This window comes from Manis javanica, chromosome 14 (genome assembly GCF_040802235.1).
Source record: "Manis javanica isolate MJ-LG chromosome 14, MJ_LKY, whole genome shotgun sequence".
In the NCBI taxonomy this organism is placed as follows: domain Eukaryota; kingdom Metazoa; phylum Chordata; class Mammalia; order Pholidota; family Manidae; genus Manis; species Manis javanica.
In genome coordinates, this window is record NC_133169.1 from 79,412,832 (window position 1) to 79,435,974 (window position 23,143).

Sequence of the window (23,143 nt, forward strand, 5' to 3'; positions counted from 1 at the left end):
TGCAAGAACACTTTATAGCTCATGAATATTATGTAGTTGTTGTATAGGTCAAATTTTTTTTCAGTTTTCATTTATCTTTAGAATTTGTTAAGGTGAGATTTTTTTTTTCTATACAGAAATCTTCAGCTTTATGCTTAAAATGTTTAAGAAAACTTTTCATTCTATGGCAAGGTTTTCCAGCCTAGGCACCACTTTCGGAGTGGGGTAATTCTTCGTGTCGCAGGCTGTCCTGCACATGTAGGGTGCTCAGCAGCATCCTAAGCCTTTAACCATTAAATGCCGTAGCAAACACCACGCCCCCTACACAAGCTGAGACAAACCAAATATGTCCCTAAACATTGCCTCATGTTCCCAGGGGGAAAAAATCTTCTCTGGTTGAGAACCAACTGCTTTATGATTTCCGATCTCAGCGCTATGCTTATGAAGTCTATTTCTAGTTCATAATTTAAAAAGGGGATCTATTGTATTTTTGTATAGACCTCCATGGTTTTATTTTTCATATTTAAATCTTCAATTCTTATGGAATATACTTTGGCATAAGAAGTGAGATAAGGAGCCAGATATGGTGACATCACTGAACTTACCCCTGGAGGAGGCAGTCTCACTATACGAATAGCTCCTGATCTGTAGGATATTCAATAAATCCTAATGTACAAAGTTATACAACAGCTCATGGAGTGAAAACTTGCACCTGTCGCCGATAGCTGGCAGAGAGTTGGTCAAGCTGAGGTCAAGACCCCTTTAGTCTTATCTTCCAAAAGCTTCTGGGATTCTGGACTATGACTAAACCAGATGATGCTTAATAAATGGTGGCAGGGCAGCTGTTCTAGGAACGTGTTTACTAATGGCTATTTACCCTTTACGTAATCATCATAACTTCCCGAAACCAAAAACAAACCACTTGACTGGAATCATCTGGAAGATTCTGAGGAAGCTTCCATTTGAATAGAAGAAACACCAAAATAGGTGGTTAACTTTGTGTTTCACTGCTCTTGGTTTGAATTTTTGTGTGCCTTCTAGCCAATTAAAAAATATATTAATTATCCTTTTAAATTCCTATTTGATTTCTATAGAATTTAATGAATATAGTGGGCTCCCTCTGGTGGTCACAGGAAAATCTCCAAATTCCAATGGTCAGCTCATAGTTAAACCTCAAGACCTTTATTTACTGGGCATGGTACATTTTATAATTAATAGATTCAGTGGCTAGACGGTGCCTTGAGAGAGGAGTTCTCATTATCTTCATATTCATCGTTGGGTCTACAAATTGGTCCGTACGGCCACTCACTGTCCAAAACAACCATGCTTACCCGCTTGCCTTCCAAATCCCTCTTTGGGGATTTCCGTTTCTATTCAGGGCATCACTCACCTCCAGGCTTGCAGCCTGGGGCATCCTTCCCCTCTTGTGCCCACCCATCCTGTTTGTGAGCTTTGCCCACCACACGGTCCACCGCCTTCTGCAGCTGTTCCCTGCTGTCAATCTCACGGCCCTCATTCAAGTTCTCATGACCTCTTCTCCCAAGAAGTCATGCACAGACACTTATCAGTTCTCCTGCACGTGCGCAGCACCGTCCTAGGCTTGGGAGACAAAGCTGAGAAAGGGCAAGCCCGTCCCCAGCCTGAGCACCCTGTTGGGCTTCCCTGCTGGAACCCAATCTACGATCTAGTTCATCCTACATGCTGCTTCCAGAGTCTTCCTCTTAGAGCTAAACTCTACTTAGACTCCTTTAACTGAGTCTCTTGGAATAAAACCCACATCCCTCCATAACTGACCCCCGCCCTCACCTCCCACTGCCTCTTTTCCATCAACCACCTCTTTGCTGCTCCAGGAGCTCCTCTTTGCCTTTGCTCAGGATGTTGGGATCATGGCATGTGTTCCCCATTCCAGCTGGCTAAGATGCCAACCAGTCTCCAAAATCCTGCCCTACTATCATCTTTCCCCATGCAGGTCCTCCTGAGCTGAGATGATCTCTCCCTTCTTTTAGTGTCTGTCAGACTTTTCTGTTCAGACTCTCCCCATTCACAGTATATCATGGTTCTTGTATCTGTGCCATCGTCTTCCAACAACTGGTTCTGCAATTCCTCTAACAATCATAGTCAATATGTCCCACTGGATAAGCATGAAATAGGGTAGGGAGAGATGAATGAATGAATGAACAAATGTCTGTGCACAGTGGAGTGGCAACTGAGGTCATTTGCCAGAGAATTCTAGTCAAAAACAAACAAAAATCAGAGACAACTATCTCCTTCAATTTTGTAGAGTCTGACATAATAGGATAACTGCCATTGAGCTACTTAATTTTACCATAAACTCAACTAGGATTTAACACACTAAAAAAGTACCATTTAAAAAGATCTACAAATAAGAAATAATTCAGAGGGGGATAACAATTCCTTGCTTCAAAATACTAAGAAAGCACAACCTCTTTGCTAAGCTCTTTTCTAAGCCAACAAATAAACAGGCTGAATGTTAGTAACTTTTACCACTTCTGTTCGGCTCTGTAACATTTGCCATAAACTATCAATGCAATGTCTGAGGTTCTGTATCATTTCCACTTTGTACTTCACACTGTCCTATGTGTAGTTTCACTCTTCTCCTCAAACTTCCAAACATTTTCACAGCACTGTGGATTTTTAACTGACAAATCTGTGTGTTAATTTCTGGAAAGTCACTCCTCGCTGCGAGCACAGTGCCCATCATTTGAAAACCACACACAACATCTCTGGTACACTATACAGGGATACAAAAAGGCATCAAAAAGGAAATGAAAACTGCTGCCACTTTTCTGAAAAGTTCTCTGAAAATTCCAGGGCAGGCCAAACCCAGTTAGAAACCATCGCAATCTGCAGGAAGGGACAGCAGCCTTAAACTCTGCACCAGGCAGTCTGGTTGCCATTAGTAGCTGACAAGTTCACGGGCCACACATTTTCATTTTCTTTCCGGCTTTCTCACTCCTGGGCTCTGTCGCCTGCATTTTCTCACCCACGTCCCAGAGGAACATGCCAACAGAGTCTGACAAGGCTTTGTTCTTTCTCTCCAGAATATTCCTAGCCAACCACCAACTCTGAATCACCTCTCCCTACCTCTCTGGCAGCCTTAACAATGAAAATGAGGAAGGCCACAGGCTGCAAACAGCAGGTCTGGACTGGCCTGGGGGTAATGGATCTGAGTTAATCGTATCCACAGCTAACTAACAGGAAGCTGAGCCAAGCACTGTTCTAAACTCTTATGCATCTTAACTCATTCAATCCTTGCAACAATCCTACAAGGTAGGTACTATTAGAAACCCCAATTCACAGGTACAAAGTGGAGGAACCAGAAGGCTGAGCTACAGACCCAAGGTCATACAGTGGGTAAGTCCAGAGAATGTGAGCCGGGCATTTCCCACTCACCACGGGTCCAGAGTCCAAGAGCTTTATCATTGAGCCACACTGCCTGCTGAAATTCAACAGGGCCAACACTGCCCTTGAGTACCTGAAGCGCAGGTGAACTCCTGGGCAAACCCAGAATCTGTCTACCGTCCGCAGTGGAGGACCACCTGGCCGCGGCTGGCCGGCTGCCCCTGGAGGAGGACTGAAGTAGTCATCTCTGATTTGTGTGTACCCAGCCATGTCCATTTCCTCTTCTTCTGGGAAGAGCACCCTACTTTTCCTTGGGGTAACCACTCTACTCTCAGCCTACCTAGTTCTGGTAGCGTTGACCCCCCACAACAATGGCCTCCCCAAGTTCCAAGAACAGTCATATGACCCAGACCTGGCTAGTCAATGCATCCCACCCTCCGGGCATGGCAATTAGCTTGGGGAAAGTCACTTGCCACAAGCCAGGCACAACGGGGTCAATTCTAGGGCTTTCTTTAAAATCATGGTAAAATACATACAAAATTTAAGTGACCATTTGAACCTTTTTAAAGTGCACAATCCCGTGGCATTTATTCGTACTGCTGAACAACCACCATCACCATCCATTTCACAACTTTTCCATCTTTCCAAGCAGACGCTGTACCCACCCCACAGAACTCCCCGCACTGGTTTGCTTGGGCTGCCCTAACAAAGTGCCACAGAGGGGCTTAAACAACCGAAATCTACTGTCTCACAGTCCCGGAGGCTGGCAGTCCGAGATCAAGGTGCCAGCAGGGCTGGTTCCTTCTAAGGCCTCTCCCGTCAGGCCGCAGACGCCTGTCTCCTCCCAGTGCGTGTGTGTCTGTGACCCAATCTCCTCCTCCTGGAAGGCCATCAGTCAGACGGAATTTGGGCCCACCCTAACAGCCCCACTTTGCCTTAATTATCTATGTAAAGACCCTGTTTCCAAGGACAGTCACAATCTGAAGGACTCGGGGTTGGGGGGGCTAGGACTTCAATGTACGAATTTTGAGAGGACACAGTTCAGCCCCTAACACCTGCCATCCCCAATTCTCAGACTGTAGAGAGGAGATCACTCTGTCTGGGGTTGCTGAGAATGTATCAACCACCCTGAAGCTTTTCACCCAAGGAGGCATTGTGTGATGGTGACTGAAAGACGGAGAGAGCCCTGAGCCCAGATACACTGAAATCCAACTCTGCTCCGGCCTTTCCACTGCCAGGTATGAAAGCTGATGAGCTCCCTTTTTCACTTTATTGCTCTAAAAGGGTCAGAACATGAGTTAGTGCTCTGATGCTTGTAACTAAGAGTTAGTTAGTGCAAGCACCTTTTACGCCAAAGTGACCCAGGTCTCCAGGACATGCAGGAGGGCCCACAGGGCAGCTGTCCAAGTGGTAGAATCTGGACCCAAATCCAGGGCTCTCAGGCTCCAAGGTGCCAGGTGTCAGTCCTGAAGCGGCTCCTAAGGATGCTTCCGGGTCACCACTGTTCTTAGCACAGTGGAGGATCAGGTCGAACCCACACTTCCCACAGAGAGGTCTTGGGGGCCACCCCTGCCAGAGCCTTTCCCGCAACATTCTCGAACTGCTGCTTGGACGTGAATTCCCCAACAGACTGAGGACTCCTGTCCTTCCAGCCCGACACCACAGGCCCGGCAGCAGTGCCTTCCACACAAGGCATAAGGGCAACACAGGACTGGGGGTCTGACCAGCCTTCCAGCCCCCATGGTCTTCCCTGAGACCCTCTTGGGAACTCTCTTGGTGGTTCAGAGCCCCCAAGGGAAGGCAAGACGCAGGACTGACTCTGGGTCATGAGCTTTGACCTGTACTTTCTCTACCACCTCAAAAAGCCTACAGAGCTTTTTGTTATCCAATATTGTTATCATTTTTTGATAAGGACCCTTATAGTTATTAAGTGGCAGATCAAGATTTGGAGCCAGTTTGGATTTACTCAGGAGCTCTGGGCCCCTCACTGCCTGCTCCTGTCTGTCCATCACCTGTTTATCTGACTTTCAAATTTCCAGTCAGCATGCTACCCACAGAAAGAAACCCATTTCACATCACTATCCAGATCACACCTACAAATATTAATAGTTGAAACAGAAACTTCACTCAAATATTTTTTATTCCAGGCCACACTAGTTCAAAATTTCAAAACGCTGGCTGCAAACCCACAGAACTGATTTCCTATCTTACAAAAGAGTTGTGACTCCCAGTTTTAAAAAAAAACGCTTATCCACATAACTCACATGAATTTACATCCATACAACACACAGAAAGGGGTAAAAAAAACCACAAGAGAACATTTCTGTTTTATACATTTTTCAGATCATCCAAAAATTCATTTGTGGATCTGAATTTTTTTTCCCCATTGAATTGCAACTTCTGACTTCCTGATCTGTTAATGATAGTATTACTTCATCATATGCCTTTTCTTCCTACTAAAACCTCGGAGGTCCTGTTAAAGGCTAGCTCAAGTTCGACCATAATGTCCTTGTCCCACTGGGCCCTAAGAGACTGAATTTTCATGCCAAAAGGTCCACCTTTGCCCAGATCCCAGGGTGTCTCCAACTTGGAGATGTGACTTATCAGCGAGTTTGGTTTCTGGACCCTCTGAGGTGGATCAGGAAATGCCAGACAACTTGACCAATGTTAGGAGGACAGGAAGGACATGGCCACTGGGCGCAGCAACCATGTTCTCTCACCCTGTCCAGCAGGGTAGGAAGTCTGAAAATTAAGACGATTTTCAAATCATTCACTGGTTATTACACACAGTTCTATGAGAGACTAATTCTAACCCCAAAATACCAGGTCTGAGACTGCACACCTACATTCCCAGTCACGGTCTGTGCAAAGCTCCCAGGAGGACAACTGGAAGATCTGGGAAGAATCAGGTTTTGAGCCGCATGGATTAGGAATGAACAAATCCTGGTTCTATTCATAGCTCTCCAGGTCTACACCACCAAAACCCAAGAGAGGCAGGATTATTTGAATGATTCAGAGCATGTGTCCTGTTACCATTCTCTACCTCCACTGCAGGAAATGAAACAAAAAAACCTCCATAAGCAGATTGTTTATTTACCCCTCATATCAGAAAAACAGCTGGGGTCATGATATTAATACCACATGGATGGCTCATGCCCTTTTCTCCATCTTTAAGATGGGATGGCTGTTTTTTTCCTAGCATCTCAGGCTTTTTTATAAATCTTCTCTAACACTCAGTTCCTGCCCCAGTACTACAGTTCTTATCAAACCAAGCCAGTTACTCTTGCTAGAATCTTTGAGTAGTGAGCCTGCCAGGGAAGGCGTAGGAAGAAAGACTCCAGGATGGTCCACAGGAACAACAGACAGCTTGAATCCCAAGGCCATCCTCCTGAACATGTCCTCAGCAGTTCTGAGCAGACGGGAGAGAGAAGGCCGGTCTGCAGAAGCCAGAGCCAGCGAGGATTGGAACGGCCTCTTACCTGGGGGGCAGACACACTCATTCGGCACTTCCCGAACTGTCCGGAGCTTGACTAGTCCCTCCAACTTCTGAATGAGAAAAAGAGGGGGAAAAATGCGGATGAGTTTGATACCAGGGAGAGGTAAAGTGAACAAATTAGCAAAAACCAATGTATTGGAAAGATCTGCTGTGTCGGTGATTTTGGAGAACATTTTCTAAAAGGTCATTAAATTCTACAGGCAGTTTTAGAATGAGAGGAGAAACAAAAATAAACATTGAGCAATTACTTGGGAGTCCCTCGAGAGGTGGCAGGTTTCTGCTTTGCTGCAACATTTTCAAACGCACACCCAGAAAAGGCAGTGACCGTGCGCTCTGAGTGACGCCAGGAGGGCAGAGCAGAGGGAGGCTGGGAAGGTCAGTCAAAACCGGCCCTTGTGGAGCTTTCCTCACTCGGATCATCCCCTTCTGAACTCAGGAAGTCCCTGGCCCCCGGCCGGCAGCCCCTGTGGCCCAGGCCTAACCCACCCTGCTAACACTGTCCTTACCAGCCGGGATTCCTACACTAGAGAACTTGGTTCAGTACAGTTTAACAAGAATCCTTACACATGCCCAGCCTGCACAGACTGGGCTGATGGGAAAAGAATAACCATAGAAATAGAGTCAAAAGTCAGAGGTCCACTATTATGATAACTCACAGTACAGCGCTGACATAACCATTGCCTGATTTGACACTCAGGGTAAACTCTAAGGCCCGAAGTCTTCCCTGCCTCTGGATAGTGGATACAAGCTTGGCAAAAGAAGAAATTAGTCCCAAATCCCAAAGCTAGGTTTAAAGAGAGTGAAGGAATTAGCCCGCAGTCCCAAAACTAGCTAAGACTTGATTTCTGACAAGAAAATACAAAGTATTAACCTTTCTCAAGGGAAAAAACAAAAACAAACAAAAATAACTCTCCCTAAAAAGCAAAACAAAGCAAATACCAAATGTGTTGAGTGAAACATGCAGTACTACCACCAGGAAAGGTATTTAAGGTTCAAACATAAAAACACAATTTTTCTCAATAAAAAAAGAAATAAAATACCTCGAAAATGATAAAGCAAAGAAACAAAAATGTAATTTTCAAAGCACTGCTTCAGAGAAGGGAGAAGGTCACCCCTGGGGTCTTGAGCCCTTGACCACCAAGCCTGGAACATTCACAGAAGAAGGGACTCTAGCTGAGCCCTGCTGTCTCTGGCTGGAACAGCCTAGAACGGGGATCCTGAGACAAAACAATTAAGCAGGGTAATCCTGGGCACTGCAAGGCACTGCAGTGCCAGCTCCATCCTCGTCCAGTGGCGTCCCCCTCTTTTAGAGCTGGGCAGCAGAGGCTGATGGACAGTAGAGAGGGTGAAGCCTGCAAGGTTAAGAGCACCATGGCAGAAGCCTATGATGGCAGCCCCTTAACAGGCAGAGGGAGGGCGTAAGGGTGCACTGGCTTCTCCATCTTCACTGCACCTCTTCATCCCCCAGGACCTTGGCATGGCCCCAGAACAGAACTTGGCTAGGCCTCTGGACAACAGGCTTAGGCTCTCGGCTGGCAGGCCCCCACCTGAGACCTCTTCCGGCTTTGCCCTGAAGCCACCAGGGAGCAGCCACGGCCAGCTGGTGTCCAGAGACCCCCAAGCTGCCAGGGGTTCCCACCAGGGGGGTGAGACCAGCTCCACCAGCAGCAGCAGGCCCCATCCCCAGGCTCACCACCACCCTGAGCCGCCCCTGGCCTCCTGCACTGGGCCCTGGGGCACTGCAGACCCTGCTGTTTGCTGACCAAGCTGCCTGTGAATGCAGAACAGGACACAGAACTCAACTTTTTTCCCATTGTTATTTGCAGATACTATCAGATTTCAAAATTTACATGGAAAAAAAATTCAGCCTTCTTGCTTAAGCCAGTTAATTTGTGTGAGAAGCTCTCATCTGCTTTTATCATTGCTAGACAGACTAGAAGTCACACCAATTTCCTTTTTTAAAACAAAAGCACTTAATGCTAAAAAACAATTCACTTTAAACAACTGCTATCACATCTAGGTCCTACTCCTAAAAGAGAAGGAGTCTTTATCAAATACTGATAGGAAACACAATTACTTTTAAACTACTCTGATCTTAAAATAAAAAGCTGCACAGTAAACTATGAAATGAGAGCAAAAAACAAAAACTTTTACTGTTGATGCTTATAAAGGGGATCATAAAATACCGGGATTGCGTTTTTGTTTTGTCATTTATCCTAAGTCTTTTTATGCATTTGTCTGTTTTTGTGGATTAGACTCCAGTCTGCAGTTTTATCTGCTGGTCCTCTAGTCTTCTACCCACCCGCCTCCAGGCCCCTAACTTTCTGTGGATTTAAAACATTACTCCTATGAACACAAAGTGAAATGTTTGAATTAGAAACCCAGTCCCACAATCTTTATTTCCATGCTTTTTTTTAATTCTAAGAAAATATTCTTTTGTGTCCAGGTTTGTAAAAATGATTTAAAAGCCTCAACATTTTACATTCAATTATCTGGCAGCACCCTATAGCATCTGCAAACAATATGGTCCCAGTTTTACATATGCAAACAAGTCCTGACTCTGAAAGTAAATACAGTTTCTGAGAAAAGACCCGAGACTTTGGGAACGGTCCCTCCAGAAGTACGGAGAAGCAAAGCTTGAAATTTTGAGGGAGAGGTGGCAAAAGCAGAGGGAAAACTAATCAGGGAAAATTGTGGTTTTCAAAAAAGCATTACGTGGTCAGATGATAAGTTTACTCATGACCTGCTGGAGCACTAGTTTGGAACACTTCACCAGCTGTTGATCATATCCTAGAACAGTTGCATTTTGATATAGAGTTTGCATTTTGAAATATAGATTAACGTACCAAAAAAAATAAAAAGGATATCATGATTTATTTCTGTAAAATGCTACAAATAAAGCCACAAAGACATTCCTACCCTTTGACAGAAAATTCCTCCTCTAGGGACTATATCCCAAGGAAACAAATGAACAGGAGCAAAACACGGAGTTCATGAAGATGCTGTCCTATAAAACAGTGGGAGTGGATGAGAAAAGGATGGTGGGTCCCTTTGATGGTACTGTCACATATCTTCATGTAGCAACAAGAAAAAATGTTTATGTCACAATAAATAAGATGTCTACATTTGTGTAAAAATTCAGGCGTGGGGTGGCAGCAACTACCAGAACATGAAACCACCGCAGTGTTGGGAAAGGGTGATTCACTTCTTTGTAAGTTCTGTGTTATAATACTGTCTTCTCAGTAAAAAATGAAAACAAAAGCCTGGAACCAGAAGAACCAAAATGAAGCCCTGAAATCTCCCTGCTGAGGACAAGTTTTGAATGACGGACAGATAACTGCCTCCTGAGGAAGACCAGATCCCAGATCATCCCTGCTAATAACACACACACCACCACCACCAGAGGAAAGACTTCTGGAGAATCAAACCCTCTCCTGCAGCTGTGAGGCAGAAAGACAGAAATGAGCAGGATGAAAAGGAGAAAGAGCCCCCCACTCAGGGAGTTGATCAAATAGAATCAGAAAGCCAGAAACGACTCAAAGAGTTAATCAGATGAAGCCACAGGGTCCAAGAGTGACTCAGGAAATGTCCAGGGTCCCACCAAATAAGAAACATCAGAGGCACAGGCACAGCACAGCCCCTGTCCCCATTTCACCAGTCAGAACAAGCCTAGAGAGGGGACAGGTGTCAGTCAAGGACTTCTCTGCCCTGCTAAAAACCACATAAAAGAAGCCTCAGAATGAGCATCCACACCTGCCTGTCTTATCTTAGGCAGGCCTGCTGTGTTACTCTGTGCAGAGTGTATTAAAACTTACTTTGCTTTCTTGACTTTGGTCTCTCCTCTCACTGTATCTGACTTCCCTGTGACACTGGGCCAAGTCCTTTCCTTCCCAACACAGCCACAAATCCTCTGTCCTCCCCACACCTACTAGGGAAGGACCTTATGCATTTTCATTGCCGCAGCAACCCAAAGTACGTGGCTTCTTTGGGTTGTTTTTTCTTAATACCCCGCCACAGTGATGATGAGGACAACAAATATAAAGTGCTATTATCAAGATCATCGATTACTTATGGTGGGCTAGGCACTGGGCCAGCAGTTGCTGCCTCCCCTAAGTCTTCCCAGTGATTCCCAGGAAGCTGTGACTATTACTGTACTCAGTTACAGATGAGAAAACTGGGACTTAGGGCAATGGAAGGTCTGGATTTGAAAACTGGCATCAACTAATTCCAATCACAAAGCAAGACAGCCTCCACTTACAAGCAGTTTTCCTATCTGAAAAAGTTGCCATCAAAAGCCAGGCCATACGAAACCTTAAGGACAGAAATCAGGTCATTGGTTGCCAAAGGCTGGGGGGAGTTTGAGGAATGAAGTACAGGAGACTAACGGAGGAGAGGTTTAAGGTGATGTAACTGTTCTGCAGGGTGTTGCGGTGGTGGACACAGAACTATGCATTTGCCAAAAGCTATAGGGCTGTGCATTACAGAGTGAACTTTAAGGGATACAAGTTTTTGAAAAAGATCAATTAGGACATCAGACAATCCCAGGATGGAATGCAGGCAGTGACAAATTAATTTTACAAATCTTACTGTATTAAAACTGTATGATGTAACATCACTGAAGTTGGTGGGGAAAAACATGTATGACCTAAGTAACTTTGCAAAATGGTGTTTTGACCAAGAACTGTAAGGCTGAAGACAACAGCAACTGTACATACTCTGTACTCTAGTACTAAGATTGCTTCTCCAGGGCTATAGATTAGCCACTTTGAAACCAATTTCTGTATATACTAGGTTGAACAGATGCATAAATTAACTATGGATAATGGCAGCCAAGTTTCTCACTGTCCAAGGAAGAAGCTCTAAGTAAGCAAAAGGGGAAAGCCAGAATGAACCTTGTCATGAGGGGTTAGTCAGAAACAGTGCTGTGAGGTCATATTTAATGTATACAGGCAAACACATACAAAAATCATCATAGGTATCATGGAGGAGTGAAGATCCCCACATACATGCCCTAGCTTTCTGCAGATAAGACCCACAGCCAATGACACCCTAGTAGCAAAGCACACCCAGCACCCAGATCTTGGATTCTAAATACCATTCTCCAACTAAGGAACCCAGGGATCCTTGAGGGAAATGGCTGATTCTAGGGTCAGGGCAGGAAAAGTACGAGATGAACCCGGAGTACCTTGTAGTATCAGAAGGTAAGGAAGTCCTTTTTTAAAAAGGGGGGTTGTAGGGGAAGAGTGTGCCAAAGAAGCACAAACCCTACCTGAGCAGGTTCAGCATGGCCAAAGCTGGAATAATTTAAGCAACAGAATAAATAATGTGGTATTAGATTATAACCCAAAAAATAAATTAAAAATCCGCGAGTCTATACTGATATAAATGATTGAATAAAATAAGTGGGGAGAAGAGACAAGTCTTCCTTAGAAAAGAATTTCAAGTAATATATGTAGAAACTTCTCTCTCCAGAAGGTGGAGCTAAATCCCCCTCTCCTTGAGTCTAGGTTGAGTTTCGTGACTTAACTTCCTAAGAGCAGGAAAGGAAAAGAGTAACTTTATAACGGAAACATCTGGCAGATAACTACTTAACCAAGTGATCAAGGTCATGCTGTAGTCAGGGACCCCTGACACGATGCCATGACAATGACAATCCATCTTAGTGGTATTCTTCCCAAATCCTGGTAACACAGTCTAACTGTGATCTATCAGAATAGCCCAAACTGAGACATTCTGCAAAATACCTGACCAATGTGTCTTAAATGGGCAAGGTTATGAAAAACAAGGGAAATCTGAGAAACTATCACATATCAGAGGGGACTAAGTAGACATGACAACTGAATGCAATGTGGACCAAAATGAAGCCCTGAAATTTCCCTGCTGATGGGATCCCCAAATAGGAAACAGAAATGAGAGGAAGAACTAGTGAGATCTGAATAAAGCCTGCAGTTTACTTAAAAAAATAGTATGTTGAAGAATCACAAACTATCTTATCACCAACTAACATATAACTTTGTCATTTTCTGTAAAAGATCTGTTTTTTTTTGAGGTGAAATTCACATAAAATGAACTGTTTTAAAAAGTGAACAATTTGTGGCATTTAGTAGATTCATTATGTTGTGCAAGCCTCCTTTATCTAGTTCCCTCTACTGCCAAAGCATTATCATTACCCCAAAAGGAAATCCTGAACCCATTGAGCAGTTGTTTCCTGTTCCTTCCTTCCCCGCCAGCCCCTGACAACCATCAATCTGCTTTCTGTCTCTATGGATTTACGTAGTCTGGATATTTCACATAAGCAGAGTCACAGAATATGTGACCTTTTTTATCTGGTTTCTTTCACCTAGTATAATGTTTTTGAGATTCATCTATTTAGCAGCATGGATCAGAACTTCAGTCCATTTTATGACTGAGTAATATTGCACTGTATGTCTACACTGCAATTTGTTTATCCATTCATCTATTGTGAACATTTGGGCTGTTTCCACCTTTTGACTATTTTGAGTAGAACTGCTGTTAGCATGAGTGTATGCACATGTATTTGTTTGAGTAGCTATTTTCAGTTCTTTCAGGTATATACCTAGGAGTGGAATTTCTCAGTTGGTCATATGGTAATTCCACATATAATGTTTTGAGGACCCACCAAGTTTTCCACAGTGGCTAAACCATCTTACATTCCCCCTGCAATACATAATGGTTCCAACTTCTCCCCATCCTCGCAAACAGTACCTAGTGGGTATGGGGCGGTAGCTCACTGTGGTTTTGATTTGCATGTCCCTCAACGACCAACGATGCTGAGCATCTTTTCATGTGCTTGCTGACCATTTGTGTATCTTGTTTGAAGAAATGTCTGTTCAAGTTCTTTGCCCACTTTTAATTGGGTTGTTTGTCTTTCTGTGGTTGAGATGCAGGAGTTCTTTCTATTTTCTGGATATTACATCCATATCAGATATACAGTTTGCAAATATATGACTGATCTATTCTTGATCAGAATTCTAACCACTCCAAACAAGACACAATATGCATATATAAAAATCATCTTGTAATTGAAGGTGGTGGGAGTGTACCCATGGCTGTATGCTGGTCCTCACATTAGTCTTTGTTAACATCTTGCTAGATTAATAGTGGGATATTGTTACTAGTGAATATAACCTGGTCGTTTTTAGTTAATAGTAATTGTATTGATTTTCAATTGTTGCATATCAAATTGCTACAAAATTCACAGTTTAATACAACAAATATTCACTATCTTACAGTTTCTCTGGTCAGAAGTCTGGACACAGATGAGTTTGCTTCTCTGCTTTTGGTCTCATGAGGCTGAAATCAATGTATCAGCCGGGTATTTGTGGAGCTCTGGGTCCTCTTTCAAGCTCATGGGGTTTCTTGTACCAAGCCCCCACTCTCTTGCTGGCTGCTAACTTGGGGTTACTCTCAGTTCTAGAGGCCACTCACATTTTCTTGACATGTGACCCCCTCCACACACTCTCTCATGCTTCAAATCTCTAATTCAGAAAGGGTTCGGTCCCTTTTAAGGGCCCACTTGCTTAGGCCAGGCCCACCAAGGATCAGCTCTGTAATTAACTCAAAGTCAACTGATTGGGAGCTCAGTCATAGGAGCGATAACCCATCACACTCACAAGTTCTGCCTGCACTGAAAGACGGGAGTATACAAATTACATCATCAGAGGGTGGGAATATTGGGGGCTACCTTAGAATTCTGCCTGCCAGAGTAATGTATCACAGTTAATTTCTTCCTTTTGACAAATGTGCTATGGTTATGTACAGAGACACAGTATATTTTTCTATAAATCTAAAAGCATTCCAGAATTTTTTAAAGGCCACATCATAGATTTCTACTTGAAGGCCAGATGAAGTAGCAATGACTAGACATCCTCCAGCCTGCAACAACATAAAAAATCCAAACAACAACAAAACCCCACAAATAAAATATATGAAACACAGCTTTGGAAGACACTGGTATCAAGCAAGAGAGGCTGGTGATCTTTGAGACACAGAAAACAGCTGCTTTGGCTTCCTACTTGGGGAGAGTCTCCAGGCTGTAGCATAGAGAGGAGAAATCCATGTGGGGCCTGGCAGCCTTCCTGAATTGAAGAGACGGAGCTCGGAGCCCAGGGATGCCAGGCAATGAGAGTCTGCAGAGCTATGGATCTGAGAGAGTCAGAGAGATCTGGGAGGATCCCCTATGGGCATTCTGCAGAACACTGACTCTGTTGCAGCACATGTGTGGGAGGAAAAAACCTGAGGCCAGGGAAAGAACCGCCCCAAAGGACTGGAGAGAGCAGAGCCCAGTTCTTACACAGGGCTGGCAAGAATGTCTCTTCCCCAGCCAGGCCAGTAAATCTCATACTTCACTCTCATAAATCACGAACTAGAGCATCAAAAAAGGTCCTGCCTCAGTGGCAGGGAATAATCAACCCCAGACTGAACCAGACTCTGGTCCTGCCTAACAGAGTTTAAAAACAAGGCCCAAAAGGATCAACTTATTTCCAAATAGCTTAACTGTGACACAACAAAGCTCGTGAATATTTATAGAAATACAAAATTCTTCATCCAATGTCCAGCATACAGTAAGAAATTATTAGCAGAAAAATAGGCTGCATAATGAGTGGGAAAATTAATTAATTGAAACCGACCCACAACTGCCATAAGTATTATAATTAGCATACAAAGACTTTAAAACAATGTAACTACATTGCATATGTTTAGAAAGTTAAACAGAGACAGTAAAGATATTAAATGACCTAAACTGAAATTCTAGAGATGAAAACTACCATGTCTGAAATAAAAACTAGGGTAGAAAGGATTAATGGCAGATTAGACACTGCAGAAGAAAATATTAGTGAACTTGAAGACAGCAATAGAAACATTTCAAAATGAATACAGAGAGAAAGAATCTTTTTTTTTAAAAAAAGCATCAGTGAACTTCAGGATTTCAAGTGATCTAATGAATGTGCAATTGGAGTCCCCAAAGGAGAAGATAGACTAGAACAGAAAAACAAGTGATGGTCAAAAACTGTTTCAAAATGTGATGAAACTATAAACCCACAGATTCAATAAACTCAAGCACAATAAACATGAAGAAAACTACATCAAGGCATACCATAATTGAATTGCTTAAAACCTGTGATAAAAAGAAAATGTTAAAAAGTAGCTAGAGAAAAAAGACATACTATATGGACAAATGGAACTCTCATATACTTCCAGTAGGAACATAAAATGATACAATGGCTTTGAAGAACAGTTTGGCAGTTTCTTAAAAAGTTAATCATACATTTATCAGATGATCAACCATTCCTCTCCAAGGTATTTATACCCAAGTGAAATGAAAGCATGTGTACATACAAAGACTTGTAGTTGAATGCTCCTAGCAGCTTTATTTGTAATAGCCAAAAAACAGAAACCACCCAAATATCCATTAACAGGTCAATGGACAAATCGTGGTTTATCTACATAATGAAACAATACTTGGTAGTGAGAAAGAATGAACAATATATGCAAAAATGTCAAAGACTCAATAATTATACTGAGTGAAGAAAATTAGATGCCGACCCCTAACCCACCACTACAAAGAGAGTACATGCTGTGTGATCCCTTTCACATAAAAATCCTTAAAAAGAAAACTAATCAAAGTAAAATAAATCAGTGATACCTGAATGGAAGGTAGCAAGAGATTCAAGAGGACAGGAGAAAGCTTTTGAGGATGATGGATGTTTACCATCTTGATTGTGGAGATGGTTTCACAGGTATACACATATGTCAAAATATATCAAACTGTACATTTTAAATATGTGGAATTCATTGTATATCAATATACTTTTAAAAAAGGCTAAACCCAAAAAGCACCCAGGCCACAGCTCCCATAGACTTGGCCAGGGTTATGCAGCAGGTGTCCTGGATCAGAAGGCATCAGTTCACCATGCTGAGCTTCAGGTTCTGCCTCAGTGCCAGGTAAACTGCCCTGGCAGGGGCAAGCAAAGACAATCAGTGAGCGCATCTAGCCCAACCCAGGCATTTGGCAGGTGCTCAGAGACCTTTCTCTAAGGAATGTGGGTTTAATCAGTGACTCCCACTGGCCCGCCGAGTGACTCTCCCAAACCACACTGGCAAACATTTCCTTAAGGGTCCCTGCTCAGTCCTGAAATCCATTAGCCTGTTTTGAAAGGTTTGGTCTGTAAACAAAATGTAATTCTTCATTAATCCTTGATTTGTGTTCCCATTCATTATTTTTCAAAAACACACATCGCTCCCTATGAGAACCAGCCTTCTAAGGTTCACCATGCCTGGGCTGACAGAGAGGGATCATTAATGGCTTTGTGGGGGCAATGGACAGTTTCCATTACAGCTTTTGACACACAGACAGCCCTTGGGCTGCTCTCCTGTATGGCCTCCAGGCCTTCTTCACACCATGGCCAGAGCCTTGCCCAGAGGCCCAGCTACCATGTCAGGTCTCCTACAATCCCCACATTGTCTTCTGCCTGTTTCCTTCTGACCCCTGCCCTCTTGGTCATATCCACAGTGAAAGTCTGGAGTTTCTCCTGATGTGCCAAGTCAGATTAGATGGTGGTAAGGGCTGAACTATGTCTTCCCAGAACATGCTGAATCCCTAACCACCAGTACTTCACAATATGACTGTACAGTTGACCCTTGAACAACACGGGTTTGGACTGCTTGGATCCACTTTTATGCAGATCTTTCTCAATAAATACACTAGAAAAATTTTTGGAGATTTGCCACAATTTGAAAGAACATTTTCTTTTCTCTAGCTTTATTGTAAGAATACAGTACAGGATACATACAACATACAAAACATGTGTTAATTGACTATTTATATTTTCAGTAAGGCTTCTGGTCAACAGTAGGCCATTAGTAGGTAAGTATTTGGGGAGTCAACTTCTGTGGTGCATATGTCCATACACCACCCACACACACACTCATGTGCACACACATGCACAAACATGTATTCACACACTCAAATGCACACACCCATATACCTGCGCACTCAGATGTGCACAACCACATTTGTGCACTCACACACATACACACCCTTGTGCCCTCCCAACTCTTACACCAGCTTACCCTCAGACACACACACATGCTAGTCCATTGCCAATGAACTTGCCCTTCATTTGACTGCACCAAGACATGGGTCTGAAAACAAGATGCTGTAGATGACAACAGCTCATATATCACACAAAAAAGTATAGTTAAATAAATGGACAGACTGCTTTTTTGGTGTGATGATCAACCTTGGCTCAAAGTTGAGTAGATTTTAAGTTGTCTTTTAAAAACACCAGAGTACATGCTGCTTTATAACTTGTTTTATCATAATTGCTTTATGATTTGTTTCACAATTCAAAGTTGGAAGTGAATTCAGTGTTAGAAGTTGACATTACCCTTTGAAAGCACCTCTCCCCTTCCCCCAATTTTGTGGTTACATCAGAAAAATTAAGATTTTCTCATTTACCAATGTGACTTGAAACAGATGTGTGTGAGGCCTCTAATTCATCAGGTTAATCATGAACATTCGTGCCAATTTGTGCCATATTGCATAATCACAAAACAGACTCGCTTATTAATTAAAGCAAATTTATTAGGTGTTTGGGTACCCTTTCACAATGTAAAATCCACATAATTTTCATGAATCATTAGATTTTTATTTTGGCCATAAATGTGAAATTGTTTAATTTAAATGAAAAATCTCATTCTTCTCAAATGAGAAACTGAAAAAGTGGGGTTATGAAGCCTAAGCCAGTCTTTGTTTTTCTTCAACAACCAACACACTCTTTGTCACTGCCTCAGAGACTGGATGTATGGCCTTAACAGGATGGCGGATTCCCGGTGTTAGAAGAATCTTAGGGTCAGCCATGTAACCACCAACCTCCTTTTCAATTAGCAAACAGACATTCCTCCTTGATTCAGTCAAAGAGAGCGTTCCAGTAAGAACAACCATTTTTAGGATGTGCATGATCTGCTGAGCACTTTGAGCATATAAGCTTGTCTAATTCCCATAGAACCCTTATGAGACAAGTCTTACAATCTCCATTTAACAGATGGGCAAAATGAGGTTTGGAAAATTGGTCACTTACACAGCTGGGGAGTCACAGCTGGCATGTGAACCCAGCTCTGCTTACTGCTAAGGTCTTCCCCTGACTATGCATCCACCATCCACTGAGGATGTCCACACTGGCTGAAAAAGCTGCTGTTGCTCTGAGCTTAAACTACTGCTTCCACAGGGTCTGCCATGAGGCTGTGAGAAGGGCTCAGGACTGGGAGTCAGGCCACCTGGGCTCAGGCACACGCTGCCACCTGGGGAGGGTCACTGTCCCTTCTGGAAGCTTCGCCCACCTCAGGGTGGGGATGGCTAGCTGAGGTGGAGGCTGTTAAGAAATACCCTGAGGACGCAGATGTGAACCCTTCTGCCCAGGGCAGGCACTGGGAGGGAGGCAGTCAACCACTTCCCCTACAGTCTCTAAGAGTAGACCAATGGGCCTTACTTTAAAACTACATCTGCTAACTTAATTTTTCTCCCAATGGTTTGTGCTCAGTCTTGAAATATGTTCTGGACATGATAAAGGGATGTTTTCTGAGAGCCTGTGTGAACAATTAAAGATTAATCCTGATCCTACACATGGAGAAAATTGAACAGGGAAGGAGCTGGAGGCCTCTGGGGAACTTTCCCAAAACTGAGTTATATTTGTTAGCAGAATCAGGAGTCACCACACAGAAAGTGCAGAGGCCGGCACTCCTAAATGTTGCTCCAGAAAGGGCTCTGCACTGAGCCAAAAGATGAGCCTGATTCTCAGGTGAGATCTTCAGAGTTTTCCCATATCTTAAAGATTTTAAGGCTTTCTTTATTATCAGTTGCTTTTTGCTTTCAACATCCACAGCAAATTCCACTGAAATAAAAAATATTCAAAGATAGATTGAATCCACTTTGCGCATCATAAAACCCGAATCATGACTTCACAACAACGCAACAGCTTTGGCATACCATAGGAGAGAAGCATCTATGTCATAGACAAACTTGATTGTCCTAAAAATCAAGACAAAAACAAAACCCTAATTTCACTCATACATGGAGTATAAGAACAAAGAAAAAAACTGAAGGAAACAAAACAGCAGCAGAATCACAGAACCCATGAATGGACTAACAGTTACCAAAGGGAAAGGGACTGGGGAGGATGGGTGGGAAGGGAGGGATAAGGGCAGGGAATAGGGGCATTACGATTAGCATGTATAATGTGGGAGGGGGGCATGGGGAAGGCAGGATAGCACAGATGAGACAAGCAGTGACTCAATAGCATCTTACTACACTGATGGACACTGTAATGGGGTATGTGGTGGGGACTTGATGATGGGAGGAGTCTAGTAACCATAATGTTGTTCATGTAATTGTAGATTAATGATAGCAAAATTTTTAAAAAATGAAAAACAAACAAACAAACAAAAAACTCTAAAAAAATTCTCCTTTAGGCAGTTACTCTACATCCTGAAGAATAACAGAGGTAAGAAACTTTCCCACAAAACTATTGGCTGTACTGTTATCTGTGCCAGCAAAAATGTGGAGGAGGCCTAGAAGCCATGTTAACAGAAGGATGCAGAGCCCACTGATGGGATCCCATGCAGTCATGAAACATGACCATACAGATTGTGTAGCACCTGGAAAAGTGTTTCTGATGTGAGGCTGAATATATAGAAGAAAAGTATAAATGGTGTTCAGGATTAGGTAAGTGTACATCTGTCCATGGGTAAGGATTTAGAAGGGATTATGCAAAAAGTCCTTGCTCTTGGGTGGTGGGATAATCAATAACATTAATCATGTTAAATTAACACACATCTTGGTTATTTACATTTTTAAAAGGGGGAAGGAGTAGGGTCACTGAGCTGGCATGCTATTTCCCAACACTGGGTCTAACATCCTAGATAAAGTGACCACATCCCAGCAAAAGCGGGAGGTGCGAGCTGGTGAGCAGAGAGGGATTTGAACAAACTCTTACCTCTGAACACCTATCAGTGTCTCATGGTGGGGGTAAGTATTATTTAGGGAAAAGGGAGAAACATGTAGAAATATGTAGTGAAGGAAAGGGCTTCTCTGAAGGTGCAGAATATATGAAAGCCCTGTGGGGCTCAGAAAGTAAAGGAGAGTGGGCTTCAATGCCCAGAGCTCCCTCCAGCTGGGGAGGCCATACCAGCCAGCCCCCTTCTCCGCCCTGTATCGTCATGACTCCTCCCACCTGCCAGCACTTTTAGCCCCATCTCACCTGTACAGAAGTAAGGCTCTGAGGGGCTGAAGGCCCAGCCTGGGCTACATAGTCAGCAGGCAGTGGATGGCTGCCATGGACTGAATGTTTGTGTCCCCCACAAATTCATGTGTTGAGCCCTAATCTCCGTGTGATGATATTAGGAGTGGGCCTTTGGGAGGCAATAAGGTCTTAAAGGTGGGGCTCTCATGAACAGGATTAGTGCCCTTTTAAAAGCTGTTCCAGAGAGCTCCCTCACCCTGTCTGCCTTTGAGGACACAGAGAGAAGACAGCCCTCTTATGAACCAGGCAGTGTGCTCTCACCAAATCTGTCAGCACCTTGATCTGGCACTTCCCAGCCTCCAGAACTGTGAGAAGTAAGTTTGTTCTTAAGCCAGCGTGTCTATGGCATTTTATTATAGCAGCCTAAAGAGACTAAGACTGACTCCCTGTGCAGAGCATTTGCCCTCAACCCTGCAGCATTTTCCTTTCCAAATTCAGGCATCCCCAAAGCCACCACAACTACACGGCACCAGGCAAGGCCGTGGCAACCTCCCAACCAATAAATTCCCTTTTTAATTTAAGCTGGTCTGAGCTGGGGTCCTGTCACAGTGCTTTCTGAAGGCATAAGGATCCAGAGGCATCTAGAAAGGCTGAATCGAATGAGATGATGCTCAGGGAGAGTGGGAGGGCCATGCTGCTCTGGGGACTACGGTTCTGACTGCACATGCTCCGGATGGGGGTTGGGGAGCCAAGGTGAGATACGGCTGCTGACAAAGCCAAAGGGAGCTATGGCTGGCACTGGAGTAGGTGAGGAGGGAGAGCAGGGCTGCTGGACTCACCCAATGGCACTGGCACAACACATGAATCTGGGGGTACTGATCTCCTCATAAGCCAGTCTCTCCCATTTACTGCAGGATGGTGTACAAGTCTCTCATTCCCTATGCAAGCTGCCATGCGGGAAACGCTGGAAAGCGGGGCCCTAGGGTGTAATCCTCAGTGAGGAGGCAGTCACCTCAGGATCAAAATGGCAACTACTTAAGGGCTAAAGACCCTTAAACTGCAAAGAATAGGACGGTGCCAGAGAGAATCCCCGAACTATCATCAAAAGCATTCTTACTGACCAACACTTCCCTCTACATTATCTTATTGGCTTGTCACTACACAGGTAGCTGTGACCATCATAATTGCTCGGGAAGAGAAAGTGGATGCTCAGGAAGTTGAAGAGGGTAGATGACAGAGCTAGTACTGGTGGGACTGAGACGCTATGCATCATCTACCCTTCTCTGCCTGTGGTAGAAATTCATTCAGTTTACAGATTCACACAACTTCAGGAGCAATGCTGTGAATCTTCAAAGTCAATATGTAAAAGTCCAATTCAACAATTCCAAAATATGTTTGTGAAAGGAAACGCCCCAAGAGCTGGCTCATTCTAAACATGCTATTTTATAAAGTTCTCCCAAACTGTCACCAAAAGAAATGAAAAAAGACAAGAAGAAGAAAAGAGTGGAAAGAGAAAGTGAGCATGCCAGGAAGTAATTGGAAAGAAACCTGTTGGTTTGGGAGCCAGTGAAATGTCAAAGAAACAAATATGGCTATGATTTAAGCTCCATCTCCAGTTGTACCATGGGATTCAAAAATTGGCATCTTTATTAAAGTGTACACCACAGAGAAGTTCTGACAAAGGCCAAAAAAGCTACATTTGATTCTGGGTTTTATGGTAACTTAACCAATATGTATAATTGATGGTAGCAAAGGAAAACACTTTACCCCAAGTCTCTGGGTTTTTCTTGTTTTCAAAATGATTGGTCTGGACAATAGAAGTCTCAACAGCCAACAATAAATCCATTGTAAACTGGAAATGGTCTCCTCCAAATACAACTAAGTATTTCTTTAATTCTTGCATTAAATGTTTTACTGTACTATGAAAACTATTTTATTTACTCTAAAATTTAAACATTTATAATACTGTAATTATAACTAATGTGGAGGTTGATTATTTAGGCAACCTATTTAAAGCACTTTAAAAGCATAATATCAGATGCTT

The 23,143-nt window shown here is 43.4% G+C and overlaps 1 protein-coding gene across 1 annotated transcript in view; it reads right to left on the bottom strand.

Annotated features, from left to right (window-relative positions):
• The window catches only part of COL23A1 (collagen type XXIII alpha 1 chain), a 307,076-nt gene that overhangs the window by 280,849 nt on the left and 3,084 nt on the right, over positions 1 to 23,143 (bottom strand). Inside the window, exon 2 of the mRNA XM_073221168.1 lies at positions 6,822 to 6,888. Within this exon, the coding sequence (XP_073077269.1) occupies positions 6,822 to 6,888 (67 nt within the window). The remainder of the gene's footprint in view (positions 1 to 6,821; positions 6,889 to 23,143) is intronic.